Source organism: Amia ocellicauda, chromosome 7 (genome assembly GCF_036373705.1).
Source record: "Amia ocellicauda isolate fAmiCal2 chromosome 7, fAmiCal2.hap1, whole genome shotgun sequence".
Taxonomy (NCBI): Eukaryota; Metazoa; Chordata; class Actinopteri; order Amiiformes; family Amiidae; genus Amia; species Amia ocellicauda.
In genome coordinates this window covers 15,918,182-15,934,653 of record NC_089856.1, presented here as the reverse complement: position 1 = coordinate 15,934,653, position 16,472 = coordinate 15,918,182, and the positions used below count along the sequence as shown (strand labels likewise).

General features: G+C 44.8%; 2 protein-coding genes across 2 annotated transcripts in view; one reads left to right on the top strand and one right to left on the bottom strand.

Moving 5' to 3' along the window:
• The window catches only part of LOC136752967 (receptor-type tyrosine-protein phosphatase H), a 57,101-nt gene extending 48,104 nt beyond the window's left edge, over positions 1–8,997 (top strand). The window contains exons 9-19 of the mRNA XM_066708717.1: positions 317–586; positions 1,057–1,150; positions 2,239–2,283; positions 3,340–3,421; positions 6,071–6,161; positions 6,328–6,404; positions 6,566–6,700; positions 7,021–7,143; positions 7,424–7,578; positions 7,798–7,933; positions 8,038–8,997. Coding sequence (XP_066564814.1) covers positions 317–586; positions 1,057–1,150; positions 2,239–2,283; positions 3,340–3,421; positions 6,071–6,161; positions 6,328–6,404; positions 6,566–6,700; positions 7,021–7,143; positions 7,424–7,578; positions 7,798–7,933; positions 8,038–8,277 — 1,448 coding nt within the window. The 3' untranslated portion in view covers positions 8,278–8,997. The remainder of the gene's footprint in view (positions 1–316; positions 587–1,056; positions 1,151–2,238; positions 2,284–3,339; positions 3,422–6,070; positions 6,162–6,327; positions 6,405–6,565; positions 6,701–7,020; positions 7,144–7,423; positions 7,579–7,797; positions 7,934–8,037) is intronic.
• A 1,486-nt stretch (positions 8,998–10,483) lies between these two features.
• prmt1 (protein arginine methyltransferase 1) lies at positions 10,484–16,472 on the bottom strand. Its single transcript, XM_066708718.1, has 10 exons — positions 16,372–16,472; positions 14,123–14,221; positions 13,537–13,692; positions 13,274–13,337; positions 12,993–13,135; positions 12,821–12,908; positions 12,626–12,741; positions 12,362–12,512; positions 11,747–11,868; positions 10,484–11,626 (listed from the first exon to the last, which is right to left on the bottom strand). Exons 1-10 carry the CDS (start codon positions 16,393–16,395, stop codon positions 11,543–11,545), a joined length of 1,047 nt encoding a protein of 348 aa, XP_066564815.1. The 5' UTR covers positions 16,396–16,472; the 3' UTR covers positions 10,484–11,542.

Below are 16,472 nucleotides of genomic sequence, written 5' to 3'. Positions count from 1 at the left end.
TCTTCTACTGTGATGTGTTGTTGTTGCTGTGGTTGTTTTTTTGTGTTGGGTGGGGTTGTGGGGTTTTGTCATTGTCATTGTAGCGATGTGTTGTGTTGTGCAATTGGATTAAATGTTGTGCTGTGTCAGAGGGGACTGACAAAGTAAATACATTTTCCCTGTCCTCTCTCTCTCACTTTCTCTCTACCTCTCCCTCTATATAACCCTCTCTTTCACTTTCTCACTCTCCTTCTCTCACTCTCTACCCCTCTCTCTCTACCCCTCTCTCTCTCTCTCTCTCTCTCTCTCTCTCTCTCTCTATCATTTTCTGTCTCAGACCCAGCTGCTGTGTCCTCTCTGCAGTGTGTCGTTGAGTCAGGGGGGTACACTCTGGGGCTGCGTTGGACTCCACCCCCAGGGGTGTGGCAAGGGGTCAGAGTTCACCTATCTGGGTCAGGCAGCCCACAGCAAACTGTGCCCAGCAACACCATGGCAACCAGCTTCAAGGGACTACAGCCAGCTCGCAATTATAACATAATGGTGAAGGCATTCTCTGGGGACAAGTTCAGCCAGGGAGTGGTGGTGGTGTGCAAGACAGACCCCGCAGGTGAGTGATTGAGGGATGGGGTGAGAGGTGAAATGTCAAAGGTCATTATATGTCTTAGATTTAAAATATATGTATACAGATGTGCAGTCAGTCTGTATAATACCCCCCCCCTCTCTCTCAGTGCAGTGTTAATATACTGCTGTGTCCACTCTCTCTCCCTCTCTCTTTCTCTTATTCAGTATTAATGTACTGCAGTAGAGTGTGTCTGTATTAACCCTCTTCCTCCCTCTCTCTCTCATCAGTGTTAATATACCTTAGCATCCAAGTCATCGAGTGTTTCTGTAGAACCCCACGCCTTCCTCTCTCTCTCTCCCAATTCAATTTAAAAAAGCTTTATTGGCATGACTAACAGGGCGATGGGACGCACAAGTTATGCATTTAACATTTACAGACATTTTGCATAAAATTGTTGTATACACAATACGTACTGTGTAATTGGACCCCCTCTCTCTCTCTCCCTCTCTCTGCAGGAGTGATCGCAGGCACTGTAATTGGATTCCTCGCTCTTCTCATTCTTGTCATTTTCCTCATTCTGTTTATTCGCCGCAAGCCAGATCTCTTCAGGTGTGTTGAAATTTGCAACACTCTGCTAGGAACCAGCACCCACAGTCACAAACTCTGCCAAATTATTTAACCCTGAGTTAGTCGTTTTGGACTGTGAATCCAAGATTGGGGGCTGGAGGCCATGTCTGTGGGCTGTACTGGTGCTACACTGAGGTGCCTCCCTGTGGTTCTGGGCTGGGGATCTGAACATCCACACTTGTCTTGTGTCTCTGCTGGCTGAGACTGCAGCTCTTCTCTGCGGATATGAGGTGCTGTTTTGCTGTGTCCGCCAGGTCTCAGAGTGTGTGGAAGCCATGTCCGAAGCTCTTGCTACCCTGGATTGTCATTGTGCCATTGTTGTACACGCTTAGGGTCAGTGTGGTGCTGTCTGTGTCCTCAGTGCAGGGACAAATCCTCTCCTCCTCACCTGTGCGTAGTTCTGTGAGAGTGTGTTGTGCCAGGCAGTGTGGTGTGTAGTGTTGAGGGAGTGCTTGGTGCCAGGCAGTGTGGTGTACAACACCAGGTTGTCTTCTCCTGCTTCTCTGTTGAGGTGACTCAGCTATCTGGGTCTCAGTGTCTGTCAGTACTTTGGCCTTGAACTGTTTCCTGGTGATGCCTCTGCTGGCCTCTTTGGGGTATTGCAGCTTGAGGCTGAGTGGTTCACAAGGGGCTGAGGGGGGTTGTGGTCACCTGGCTGTCTGGTGTGCTGGGCATTCACTGGGTATTCTGCATTCTCCAAATTCCTCATATTCCCTGGCTGGGCAACTGGCCATCTCCATTGTTCGTAACAGTTGTGTCAAAATTTTATATTAGCCGATCATTGTGTGTGTATATCTAGAGCAAGTTTCTGTTCTCTCTGAGCTAATTGTTCTGAAATGTACCCCTGTCATTCCTCTGTGTCTGTTTGTTGTTCCTGTGTTGTCAGATATATCCTTGTTTAGTCATTTGTATCTTACATTTTCTTCTGTTTTCTTTAATTAAATCTCAGGAGTTGCAGGTGTTGTAGTAATCCAGTGTTTTTTTCCAAAATTTTTATTGTTGTGAAGCACCTGAAAAGTCAGGAGCTAATTTTACAAGCTGACATTGCTATCTCTCTTTCTATTCCACAGGGCAAGGGACTTTGTGGAATCTGACCTGAGCAGTAAGAGACTCCAGTAAGTGTCTAAACTCTTCCAGTTCACTTTGCTGTACTGCACTACACCACTCCCAGTCAAAGTTGGACTACATTTCCCATGGGACCTTGCAGCTGTGTCTCAATGGTAGGACACATTGTTTCTTTCTTTCTGTGATCACAGAACTGTGGTTAAAGTAATCAGGTGGCGCTCAGCCTGGACTGCATTGAAGCCAAGTTTAACACACCACTGAACACATCAGAGACCACACTGAACACATCAGAGACCACGCTGAACACATCAGAGACCACACTGTCCCTGTTTCACTGTACATCTCTCCTCCAGGACCTTGAATAACAGCCCTGTGTTGTCATCAGATCTCTATATACCACAACACTAATTTTCATCTTCAAACTCGTCACCTTATTTATTGTCTAGACTTTAATCCTGACAGCAGTTGATGTTCTTATGACAGGGAATTTACAGAGGTGAATAAAACAACACCCCCATAGCAGTAGGGTTCTCTGCCCCAGTGAAGGATGGGAGCTATAGTCCCCCTTATCGAAATTGCTTCTAATCTAATGTACCAGGGGAACTTGCATCTGCGCCCCAATGTCAAGGAAGGGAATCTCTGCTAAAGGTACATCATGGGCGCTGTAGTCTTGGCCCATTCCCATTACTACATTATACAGTACTATACTTCACTGAATTATTCTACTGTAAGCAGAGAAGTTATGTTTACTACACTTCCCATTATTATTATTATTATTATTATTATTATTATTATTATTATTATTATTATTATTATTTATTTCTTAGCAGACATCATTATATTGGGCGACTTACAAAATATAAGCGCAATACAAAGTGAGACCTTGCATCTGTGGTCCAGGAAATGGAACTGTAGTCCTGATCCAGCTGATGCTGAATGACTGTACAATAGACAGTTGTCCTTGAGCCAAGAGGCCTTACAATTACCAGTTAATAACTGAAGAACTACTTTTCCCATGAGAACCTGCAGCCGTGCCCCATTGTGAGTGGTAGGGTGCTCTACCCCAATGCAGTCTGGGAAATGTAACCCTGTGTTTTGCTCGACAGGCCCATTCCAATCAAGAAGTTTGCTGACCATGTAGCCAGACTGAGTGCTGATGAGAACTGGGGCTTCAGTGAGGAGTATGAGGTACAGCCTGTCTGTCTGTCTGTCTATGTGTCTGTCTATGTTGTGTGTCTGTGTGTCTGTGTGTCTATCTGCCTGTCTGCCTGACTGTCTGTCTGCCTGAGTTGTGTTTGTGTTTCTGTGTGCAGAGCAGTAACTAGGTTCATAGCGCCCTAAGTGGGTAAGCAAATTTGTGACTCCTACCATTTTTTTTTTTAATGTGTGATTTATGATAATGTGTTCATTTTTGCGTATGTAGACAATAAAAGCTACTGCATGATTATTTTAGTTTTAAGTGCCATGGCAATTCTTACACAATCATTTAACTTTCCTATAGTATCCTCCTATATAACCTTTAAGTAAACAAACATGTAAGTATACTGTATAACCTTAAAAAAACATGAATTAATGAATGAATCAATCTGTATCTAAATAATATATTTGTAGTTTTTTACCTGTTCAGAGGCGCTTTCCACACTCGCATCAATGCTGACCAAACTCGTTACAGTGCATTCGATGGGGAGAATCACCAAGTTCGAGAGATGTTATTTTCCAGTTGCAGACAGCAGATCGTTCTTTACCATTTTCAGCTCACTGAAGTTCCAGTGAAAGTGAGTCCATAATAATGCGCAGGGCCAGACTCCACTGGTGGATGAGGTTCAAGAGTCTGTGGAGTTGCTGTATAGGCATAAGGAAGGAGGGCAACAGCATGGAGCTGTAAATTCTCAACTTCAGTCACACCTTCAGTTTAAATATCCTTGAGATTCTTCTTTGCCCAGTGAGTCACATCATTTTGCGTTTGACTGAGGTCTGTTTGAGAGTGCAGGCGGCTAAGGAGCACCAAGTCTGAGGACATCTCAGACAGCATCCCATATTGCAGCTTTACATTCAGTGTGTCAGTAACTTTATTTTGAAAGTCAGCTCAGGGGTGATATTGACACCTTCATCCTGGGCTTCAGTGTAGTCCAGTCTTTTTATGTTCCTATTCCTCTTTTTTAAGAAATTCTGAAGATAAATCCATGGATTGAGCATGGTCAGCTGCCTTCTTCAGCATTGCCTTGCACACTAACGCGCACATTAACTAACAAAATAACTTCAACAGTCTTTGAACAGTTCCACTATATCCACAGAGGATCCTGTGGCATAAACCCCTAACAAATTCAGTGAAAGTGCTGAACACAGAGCAAACCCAGCCAGATCGTGCATCTCAGTCTTGCCTGCATGCTACTATACCTTCCAGCCATATATGCTCCATACTTGTATCCCTGTCCACGAATATGAGCGTGATTTAATCCATCATCATGTGGCATCTGTTCTACTTCTGCAGCGGGACCACCACCTGCCATTCTCGTCCTGTTCATTAAATCTATGAAACTCTCCTTAGCACTGCAATTGGTTGGCAATTCTAAAATACCTGAACATTCCAGAGTTGTTTCTCTTGTGCGGTGTCTGGAATGCAATCAAATATAATAGAAGAGTGCTTAGCCTCTCTGATTCTGCTGATTAATTCTTGTCTCATCGTGTCTCCAAGAAGGTTTACAAACTAATTTAGGAAACACTGCCTTTCTTGTGATCTGAAATGTGACCCGCTAATTGAGTTCTGTAATGGCTAATAATTTCAAGCACATGAAGGAATGTTACTGAGCTGGATTGCCCAATTCTGTTACAAGAACCTAAAGAGCTGGATCGTTCTTGGCACAGAAAATAAATGCATGAAGGATTATTTTTAGGATTGTTCGCCAACTCCTTTTCCACAGAGTTTGCGCTTTGAAGTTCACTGTTGAATACAGGGCCAGGTTATATATACCTCTCTAAAGACCTCCAGCTTTATTAATTGTGATGATGCTCCTGTGAGTTCTCCTGTCCTTCTATCCAGGGGTTCAAATGCCTCCAATCAGAGCAGTGTCTTTCACGATGTGCAATGCCCAGAGTGCATGCCGATTTATTTACAAAGAGTACGCAGGAGAAACACGATGCAGCTGTCTGTCTCTGAATACATGAGCCATACTCTTTAGCCTACTTTCTCCATTCGGTAGAGTTTTAATGAACCAGAGGAGACTATATCACCTCCTGCCACTAGAGGTGCTCAGAGTGAAATCTGTATTTTTCCGAGGCTCTGGCCCCTGTTCCGCTAAACAGCACTTCAGTTTGTTTGTCATATCTGGCCAGGAATGTGGATCATTAATATCCACTCCTAGCGCATCTTTGTCACCTCTTCACAGTTTGTTTTGGAAACATCGTTTTCATGTACACCAGTAGTATTGCCCGTGACGTGGGGTGCAGCATCAAGATCGTGATCAAGAATAGTCTGGAGCATTGTGTCCACACGTTGGTGTCCAGCGTAAAATATTTGTTTTAGATACAGTACATCATTGATCTAGAATCTGTATCTATGCTGTGCATCCTATGGACGCATTCACATTATTAGTGTGTTTGGGGGTGGTGACAGCTGACAAGGGACAACTTTGTTAAACACAACACCACCAAAATATATATATATATGAATCAATTGACATTCATTTCCATAATGCGGCTTTACACCCTGAGTCACCATTCCATTCACCCTGCTCTAGTTATGGCCCTCTGGGTGTGTGTGTGAGTCTGTCTGTCTGTGTCTGTCTGTCTGAGTCTGTCAGTGTGTCTTGGTGTGTTAGTGTGTCATGTATGTTTCAGGCCCTCAGTCAGGTGGGTGTGGAACAGACAACCAAAGCTGCCCTGATCCCAGAGAACAAGAGCAAGAACAGATTCACCAACGTCCTGCCCTGTGAGTAACTGTGTGTCTGTCTGTCTCACAGGATCTCTGTGTCTGTCTCTCTGTCTGTCTCGTTCTGCAGGGCCAGACATTTTGGGGGGTAGGGGCTGCAGTAAAAAAAATGTGCCTGTCACTCTGTACCAATCTCTTGTGTGTGTTTGTGTTCTCTCTTTACCAGATGACTGGTCCAGAGTGAAGTTGAAGGTGATAGATGATGACCTCAACTCTGACTACATCAATGCCAACTACATGCCAGTACGCATACTCTTGTGGATATGTGTTTCCATTGACTTTTAATATACTTTATCAGTCAGTGTGTCAGTCAGTCAGTGTTTCAATCAGTCGAAGTTTCAATCAGTCGGTGTGTCAATCAGTCAGTGTGTCAGTCAGTGTATTAACCCCCTCCTCTCTGTCAGGGCTATGGGGGTAGTGGTCAGTACATCGCAGCGCAGGGTCCTCTGTCCGGGACGTTGGCCCATTTCTGGCGGTTGCTATGGGAACAGGGGGTGAACACTCTCGTCATGCTGACCTCCTGCATCGAGGGCGGGCGGGTAAGGACAGCACTGGACTGGACTGAATTGGACTGGGCTGGACTAAGCCGGACTGAGCTATGGTGAACTGGATAAATAGTGGCCTGGGCTGCAGTGAACTAGACAGGCACTGGACTGGATTGTATTATATTGGACTGTACTGGGCTGTATTATACTGCAATGGATAATATTATACTGGATTGGACTGCAGCATATTGAAATGGACTGTATTTTAATATTTCATATTGAACTGAGTTTTTTCTGCTCTCTCCCCTGCTATTTCTGTCTCCACCCCCCTCCCCTCCCCTCCCCTCCCCTCCCCTCCCCTCTCTCTCTCTCAGGTCAAATGCGAGCAGTACTGGCCACTGGACTACACGCCCTGTTGCTATGGCCCCTTCTGTGTGACTGTGACCTCAGAGAGGAAGGACACACACTGGACAGTGAGAGACATGACTGTCAAACAGGTCGGCCCAACACCATGTGTGTGTGTGTATGAGTGTTTTTGAGTCAGTGTGTCAGTGTGTGTGTGTCAGCGTAAGGTCAGAGAGAAGGATACACACTGGACACTCAACAGATATGTCTGTCAAACTAGACTATACAGTTATCTCTCTTTCTCAGGGCTTTACACTACAATACACTACACTACACTACAGCGTGTCTATATTTGAACTCCATGTCAAATGCTCCTCACATTGTGTAGCCGTGAATCAGTTTTCTGTTAACCCCTTGGTCTGTCTCGCTCAGGGCAGTGAGGTGCGCTCGCTCACACAGTTTCATTTCACCGCCTGGCCTGATCACGGGGTGCCGGAGGGGACCAGTCCACTGACACGCTTCCGAACGCTGGTCCGGCAGCACATCGACATCAGCCCCACGAGGGCGCCTGTGCTGGTGCACTGCAGGTACTGTGGACCGGACCGGATCGGACTGGACTCCCTTTCTCCATCTCTCTTTGTGTCTCAATCAGTGTTACAGTACTGTAGTGTCCAATCACTCAGTCAGTGTTAATGTGCTGTAGTGTCCAAGCAATCAGTCAGTGTTAATGTACTATAGAGTCCAGTCAGTCACTGTGTCTGTATTGAGCCTCTCTGTCTGTCTGTCTGTGTCTCTCTCTCTCTCAGTGCGGGGGTGGGCCGGACAGGCACTCTGATTGCTCTGGACACTCTGTTGCAGCAGGCCGAGACCCATGGGTCAGTGGGCGTAGCTGCCTTTGTCCACAAGATGAGACTGAGCCGTCCACTTATGGTCCAGACTGAGGTAACACAGAGACACACTGAGACATATAGAGACACACTGAGACACACCAAGACACTGACTTAAAACAGTCTATTTAAACCCCTGCCTCTCTGTCTCTCCTTCAGTCTCAGTACATCTTCCTCCATCAGTGTCTGCTGGACTCTCTGTGCTCACCGCCCCCCCCAACTCTCGACGAGTCCATCTACGAGAATACCGACATGCTGTATGTCAACGCCACCGTCCTGCGCCAGATGGGCCTGGCCAACAGTGGCACTGACATGATTGATGGCCCCTGCCAGCCAATCAAGAGGGAGGAAGGGAGAGGGGCAGGCATGTCTGTACCAGCTCACTTTTTCAATGGATAGAGATATATTTTTGCAGCTGTGTGCCCTGTAATGAAACTGTTCAGCCTTCTACCCTCTCAATTAAGATTCAGTCTCATTGTAGAATGAATAGGTACTCCCTTGTTATGAAGCTAAAATATTTATTTTAAATAATTGTTTAAACCAATAAGTTTCTAGGTTAATGAATGATACACACTGCACTGCACCCTTCACTGTTCAATACTGCCCCCACCTGTGCAGGCAGCACAACTACGAGTTCTGAAATTACTACAGTACTGGATGGTGATTTATTTTTTCACATTGACCTAATCTAGCATCAACATGTCTGTGCTTGGTGTGTGTATAGGTAGAGCAAGGAAGCAAATATGGTGCCCTGAACTGTGTCTGCTGATCAGAATGAGTGGCTTGGTGTTTGTTCTAATCACTCATGTCTCAAAGATGTTCTTTTTTTGCCAAAAAAATCTATCACAAAGCTGACCCATCCACCCTATACCCCAGATTTGCCCCCCTTGTGACTTTTGGCTATTATCAAAATTTGAAAACCTCTTTGAAGTGCCAAAGATTTTCAGACATTTCTGACATCCAAAAACATATCCTAAAGGGCATCCCAGAAGAGGAGTTCAGGACTGTTTTCAGCAATGGAAACATCAAAGCAGCAAAAGTATTGCTGCCAAACGAGACTACCTGGAAGGTAATACCAACCTTCGGTGCATAAGTAATAAAATGCAACTTTCAGGTGGACATTCCAGAACCTTTATTGTCAGAACATTTTTATCCTTCTATTCTTCTTCTATTTTTGTTCTTCTTGTTCTGATTTTGTGATAAGAGTGTACATGTGTTTTCATGGTAAATATGAATATATATATATATATATATATATATATATATATATGCATTTATTCTTTTTCTGTTGTTGAGCAAAGAGATTTTGCAGATGTTATATATCAATAGCAATAATGATAAATTATATGGATTTTCTCTGTTTTGGAGCAAAACCCCTTTTGTCAGCATTGCACTTGTACACAAAACATAAAAGTAATTAACATGCTATTCTGTACTTTACAATCCTGACTGTGAACTGGTGTCAATGGTTAATTGTCATGAGGTTTGGCTTTGACTGAGAGCCAGGTCCAAACCATCAACCCCCCTCCCCAATAGAGTCAAGGAGCTTCTCTGTAGAGTGACAGGAGATGGTGAGATGTGAAGCAATGAACCGGGGGGGGGGGGGGGGGCGTGGTGATAGTGACAGGGTAATTTTACTTTATTTGGCAGAAGGGAACTTTTATAAGTTTCAAATGCTGATAGTCATTAACACACAAGTCACGAACACACTCAATCACTACTACCCCTTTTCCACTGGCATATCCGACCCAACCCAGAACCAGGCTAGAGTGGTACCGTTTTGAATTTTGACGAGCCGACATTGAAGAAGGCTGTGAATTTACAGCCAAGCACCTTACCTATTACTGATTTAGAGCCAGGGCCAGGTGGAGTTAACTGGACTCATCATGTAGTGTCAGACTACCCTATTACTTAGGTATAATACATTAATAAAATGCATTACAGATACTTAAACTACTTCATATACATATTCATATACTGGTAAAAATAAACATAGGGTTGATCCACAAAGTTTAAATGTTACAGGTTGTTTTGAGTGATAGCTCTTCTTAATCTGTAAATTAGGCCATTAACCTCCAACATCTGGATACGTCTTGTACTAGTTTGCTTACCCCTCGATGCGTTTATTTATAACAGTAAAAGCTGAATTGCTTTTAATTACAAATTAAATGGGTAACATGGATTAATACAAACATGTGTATATAGCAACACAGCTTTTGAAATAGGTAAGCTTGTGACATTTACCGCAGCTTGGGTAGTGCATTGGGAAAAAACCCAAACCACACCATGCCCACTCAGCTAGATTCCAGGTACAGGTCAGATATGCCAGTGGAAAAAGGGCATAACACAGATACCCCGATGAACCGTAGATGTCATGGTCAACAACTATTGCACCATCTGGAACCAGCCAATGAGAACATTACCCCAGTGATGCACCACCTCCCAGAGCAGTGGCACAGGCAGCTGACCGCACTCCTCAACCTCACCACTGGGCTGCAGAAGGGGCTGACAGAAAAGCCTGTGTTTTAAGGGATAGGGTGTAAGAATGAGACCTCAAACTCGTGGGATTCGTAAAATAAAAATAAATATAAAGGCACCATGGAGCCACACTTTTTACATTTCCTGTTTATTAAAAAAAAAAAAAAATCATCGAAGCAGCAAAACCATTTAACATGGACAAACTGTGACCTCCCTCTTGCTCTTCCCTTCTCCCTCTCCACTCTCCCCCCCCTCCCTCCATAATAAATTAGGGAAGAGGGCAGAGGGGGAGAGACTGACAAACCCCACTACAATATAAAACGCTGACTCTACTCACAGACTGGTAAAAAGGAGTTATTGTACAGTGAGTAAGTACTGTAGGACTTCCTCTTGCAAATTTAAACATTTGATCATTTCAAATTATTCTACAGGGGGAGGGGGGAAACCAAAAATTAACTACACACACTATAGTAGTACTAAGGCGACCAGAGTGCTTGTTGTGAACAGCTGAACTATGAGATCACGGTCATCTGGTGACCCCAACTGCAGGCCCTGGCAGGGGACAGTGCTGTGGTCAATAGAGCCAGTAACTGACCAACCCACACACTAATTCTCAAATTCTCCAAAGTGTGGTGGAAGGTAACCAGGCACACAGCTGGCATACTGATATGGTCATTGTGGGGTGTATAACACGAGATTGGTGTGCGAATCTGCAGGTGTATGTATGACTGGTAGCAAGCATTAGTGCGTCTCCATTTGTGTGTCTGTCGGTGTGTGGCGCAAATACCAAGGTCTTAAAAAGCTACAGCTTATACACCAAAATTAATTATAATACGATTCTGACTAGACGAGATGAGAAATTGCATTCTGGGAAATTGTGCACAATAATGTGTGGGGGGGAGGTGGGGGCAGCTAGGGAGCTGCGGAGACTTGGAACTCGATGGATCCAAATTCTTTGATACTAACACAGACGAGAGGGGCACACAAATAAAAGGACAAAAAAAAATTATATATATATTGCTCCTCTACTCCTCCAGCCCACATGCATCTCTCCTCCCCCTCCCTCTGTAACCATTATTCCACCTCTCCATGCATCTAGTTTGAGTGTACATCTCTCTATTCAATTCTTGTGTGCAGTTTGCTCTCCTCCTCCCCTCGGCCAGGTCTCCTGCACCCTCCTCTTCCTCTAGCGCATCCTGTACTCTGATGTCTTCGACACCTCGCACAGCTGTCCCTTGAAGTCAATGTCCACATTGAAGTCCAGATCACGCTGAGGGAGAGAGGGGGTGAATACAGAGTGTCCAGGCACTACAGTACAGTAACATTAAAGACAGCTTGTAAAACCATCTATGAGAACTAGATGGATATTCTGTGCTCTGGTTCTACTCACGTTGTTCTTGACATTGGGCTTCATGCTGATCGTTCCAAATATCTCCTCGCCCGTCTTCACAGTCAGGTAGTCATCCAGGTAGAACACTGTCTGCTTCCAGTGAGTGTAGGGGGACTCAGGACCTGAGGGGGGAGGTTAATACAGGTCATTAAACACTGATTGGACACTACAGGACCATAGTCTTTCCCAGTACGTTTCAGTACCTTGGTGCAGAGGCACTATATTTCAAAATGCAAGATTGCCCCAGTATATAATTTTCAATCATGCTATACTGTACCAAAGCACTGTAATATTGCCATTTGATTTGTTTACATCAAGATTAAGACCCAGGCCACCATTTTGGGATGTGCAAAGGCCGATGTAGAATGAACGCTTATGAATGGCTGACAAGCAAAATCGCAATCTTCAATCATACACGAAATCACTCCATTCTCAACAACCCCCACCCCCCCAGATAGTTTTTTGTGCTTACAGAAAATCCTGGGGAAGACTGAATACATTAACACTGACAAAGAGGCACACACACAGACTGCAGGTACACTGACTGGTGGAGAAACCAGTCCACAGGTGAACTCTATCACAGACATACAGATACACAGAGCAAGGTGCACTGACTGGTTGAGAAGCCGGTCCTCTTGTGGCAGCGTGTGAACTCAATGTTGAAGTAGGTGACGAGCGCGTGGATGTAGTCGTTCCTCTTCACCTGCAGGCAGAAGGGCGAGGTGAAGGACAGGTCCTCAATCTTCACTGTGTAGATATCCACCTCCTACAGAAAGAGAGACCATGAATACAGACCAGTGACTGGACACTGCAGCAGACACCAAAAATGTTTGTTCACGAGCACAAACGCAGACAGACAGATGCACACAGAGACAGCACCTTGATGAGACATGCCGAAGACACCAGCTGTTTGGGGTCCACCACATCTACTAGAGGCTCCTTGATGGCTACGTCCTTAATGCAGGACATGTCAAACCCATAGACATTCTCCCACCCTGAGAAAGAAGAGAGAGTTAGTACAGAACTGAGACAGCAGAGCATGACAGTGCAACAGAGAGGGGTGTGGAGACTCACAGTGGATCTTGTAGTCTTTATACTGGCGGTCCTCAATGGCAGTGACGTACAAAGTGGCTCTGTCAGGAAATATCAAACCATCTGGTTTCTGAGGGAGAGACACAGAGGGTTCAGACACACACAGACACACACAGACACACACAGACACACACAGACACACACAGACACACACCAGCCACTTGTCCCTTGCGTAGATGACCGTATTGAGCATGGACTCGTAGAAGAGGCAGTAGCCCATCCACTCGGAGATGATGATATCCACCTTCTCCACTGGAAGTTCCACCTCCTCCACCTTTCCCTTGATAATCGTCACAACTGGAAAGGGAGAAAGTGTTACTATAGCAATTATACACTGACTGGACACTACAGGACAACACTGACTTACCAACTGGACACCAAAACAAACCAGAACAAAGGGACACAGATGGGGGGGAAAAGAGGGACTGGACTCACTGTGGTCCAGTTTGTTGGCTTTAACAATCTTGACCGCGTAATCAGAGATGCTGGAGCACTCAATCTGAAAGAGACATGGCAGAGTGAGCACCACAATAACCGAGACATGACAAACACTGCCAGCATGTGCCCACACGTATGCACCAACAACGTCAAACGCACACATGTACTCTCAAACTTGCGTCCACTGGCAAACTCAACCTAATGACATTCTTGGCTCCAGCCACGCACAGACTTGACACATGAACAGACTTGACACTGACCCCGATGACCTTCTTGGCACCCGCCTTTGCAGCAAACATGCACAGGATGCCGGTGCCACTGCCCACGTCCAGCACCACACGGTCCCGGAACAGATGCTTGTTGTGGAACATAGAGTTCCTGTAGGTCAGTGTACGCACCTCATCTTTCAGCATCTCCTACAAAGAGACATGAACATTGGGGACAATAAAACGCATGGTATTAGGAAATAACCAACTAAGCCAGTAAAGGATACAAGTACTCGGATGGACGATGCCCCTGGTCTCCAAATGACTGAACTGACCAAAAACCAGCTGCCTCCCAGATTGCAATGCTTCAAGTTTAAAATAAATGGATGACATTATGGGGTTCTCAGCCTTGGGGTACAACCACAAAAATGGGGACAATCCTTCAGCTTGTTTTTTGAGGTGTGTACAATGAAAGTGTATAACTGCATTAACCTGCACTGCAGCAAAAATATTGCGACTTGTCGGCAAGATAGAATCTTGTCTGTGGTGCATTTTGCCACTACTCTGTTGGAGAAGGCAGGGGGAGGGGGACCTCAGGGGTGGAGATGCAAGCCTGCAGGATGTTTTCTGAAGGGGTTACCTCATGAATGCCGAAGTGGGCGTAGGAGTCAAAGTAGTAATCCTTGGATGTCATGTCTTCTGCTGAGGGCTTCGCCGAGCTCTCCCCTACCTGGGAAACCTGAGAGGGGAGAGGTTAAATACAGACATCTACTGGAGACAACAATACAATAACATTGACTGGAAACTACAGCACATGACCCTAATGAGAATTTTAATAAAACACTTTACTACAGAGTAAATCTAAAACAATACATTTGATGTAATCTCAACCCCTTTCCAAATTGTTTACACTTGTCAAATTTGATTGTGTTGAAATCAAGATTGCATGCACATCAAGTACAGTCAAGAATTGTATTCATTGCTGTACATTTATTACAGCAGTGGTTGCCAACCCTGGTCCTGGAGGACGCCCTACCCTGCTGGTTTTTGTTCCAACCAAGCTCTCATTACTAAATTTGAAACCTTAATTTATGTAATCATTAAATTTGACTAAATTGCGTAATAAAAGTAGGTTCTTTCAGAAGTTCTTTTTACAATTCTATACTTCACTTAAAAGCCCTACTGTTTACAATCATTAAAAGGCTTTGGTTTTGGAAATTACTTCCAATTAAGTAATTGAGAGCTCGGTTGGAACAAAAACCAATAGGGTAGGGGGTACCCCGGACCAGGCATCAGAACAACCGCATTACAGCCAACAGACTCAAATTTAAATTGTTTTGCATATGCTGATGGCGAGGCGCATGCGCAGAGTGTAGGCCGTCATTCCTGGGGCTTTGTGTCAATTTTAATGGCGGGGAAACCGGCTACCATGATGCCACATTCATACAAGCAAACCCGATGAACTCAGTCAAATCGCATTAAAGACTTTCAAAACATTCATAGAGCACGAGGACTATATTATAGCCTGGAGGGGGAAAGAGTAACTCGATACTGATTTTTTTTTTTTTTTTACACACGTGGTTTTGTGAGCGAAAAGTACTGTTCAGCTCCCATGCGAAAAATTAAGTTACTATTAAGACCACTAAACATTTGAGACTTGACTATTATAACTTCTAGATGCGGCAGTGAACAGAATTGTTGAATCTGAACCTTAAATGCAAGTCTCAAGTTATTCGTGTGTTTAAAAGGATATCGACGCTATGACGAAGTGAGTGCTTAATTTCGACTAGAGGTCGCTGAAAACGTGTTGGCGATTGTTACGCTAGAATTGTAATGTGATTGGCCTTTAATACGTAATATGGCAACTCCAAAACTACATATCAGTCCACCCGTCCTTTTATTGCGTAGAAGCGTCGTACACGTGGGACACCATCAGTCCCAAAGGACGAGCATGTTGGACGTGTCCCGAGTGGACTAATACAATTGCTGTTCTTTGATCAATGGTGAGCTCGGCGTCTTAGTCCACCCCTCGCCCCACAGCCTAAGATAACATAAGGGTTACATAAGCGTACAAGTGAAATGGTCCGATGAATATAACGGTGTATATTCACGTTATATACTTAGATGCATGGTGCTGCATGGGTAGCTACCGACCAACACTTCGCTTAGCATGCCAGGCGAATAGCAGAGCTGGATTTTTAAACGCTTTAAGTTTCCTGACCGACCTCCAAAACGATACAGGCTTCGAGTGTAGCACGTTTGTAATTATATACAATAACGTGTAAAACCTTTAGCTCACCGTGCACCTCACTCTCACACGTGCTATAGATAAATCAACTATTTCAGCCAAACGCATGGTTTAAATGGCGGACTTAAGTGAAAACTGGTTTAAATAAACTGATGCCGTGGATAAGGCCTAGCTAAAGAATATAATTTCGAAGCCGAACTACTACGAATCAGGTTCACATCCATACAACTTCCCGGCGTTTCTTCACGCACACGTTTAAAATGTCTCCGCTTCCAAATATTAACAATTGGCAGAAAAGCACACTGGAGGTTATTAGCTCGCTTTTGTTTAACCGTGTTTGGTTACACACGTACGATAGGGAAAATAGAACAAGTTCTCATTGAGTCTTTCAGCACCACGCTTCCAGCAGATCAAATGAATGAGCCGCTTTGCGCGCTAAGATGGATGCGAGCAGGATTTCGCCAGACATGAAGACGCGTTTTACGGCACTCTTGCTACGTCGACACGCTCCAAAACCCGGTAGGCTCGACATGTCAACGGATTTACCGAGACTTCGGGTCGTCCTAAGGCTTTTCGACGACACTTGTTTCACCCGTAGCGACAAATTCGCGTTTGTAAACCCCCTGCGCACTGTTTCTTACCTCCATACCAGAGCTCTCCGCCATTTCGAAAGTGTGTCTAGAGCCGGAAACGCGCACTCACTCACACGCGCCAGAGCAACCCTCGCAAGCCCTCCCCCTCC

Excerpts from the sequence above, each read along its gene's own strand:
- prmt1 (XM_066708718.1), bottom strand. The coding sequence starts at position 16,395 with ATGGCGGAGAGCTCTGGTATGGAG. Across the intron at positions 13,338-13,536 it reads GTGCCAAGAAGGTCATCGGG|ATTGAGTGCTCCAGCATCTC; the intron begins GTCAGTGTCAAG and ends TGTCTCTTTCAG. Across the intron at positions 12,513-12,625 it reads CTTCGGCATGTCTCATCAAG|GAGGTGGATATCTACACAGT; the intron begins GTGCTGTCTCTG and ends CTCTTTCTGTAG.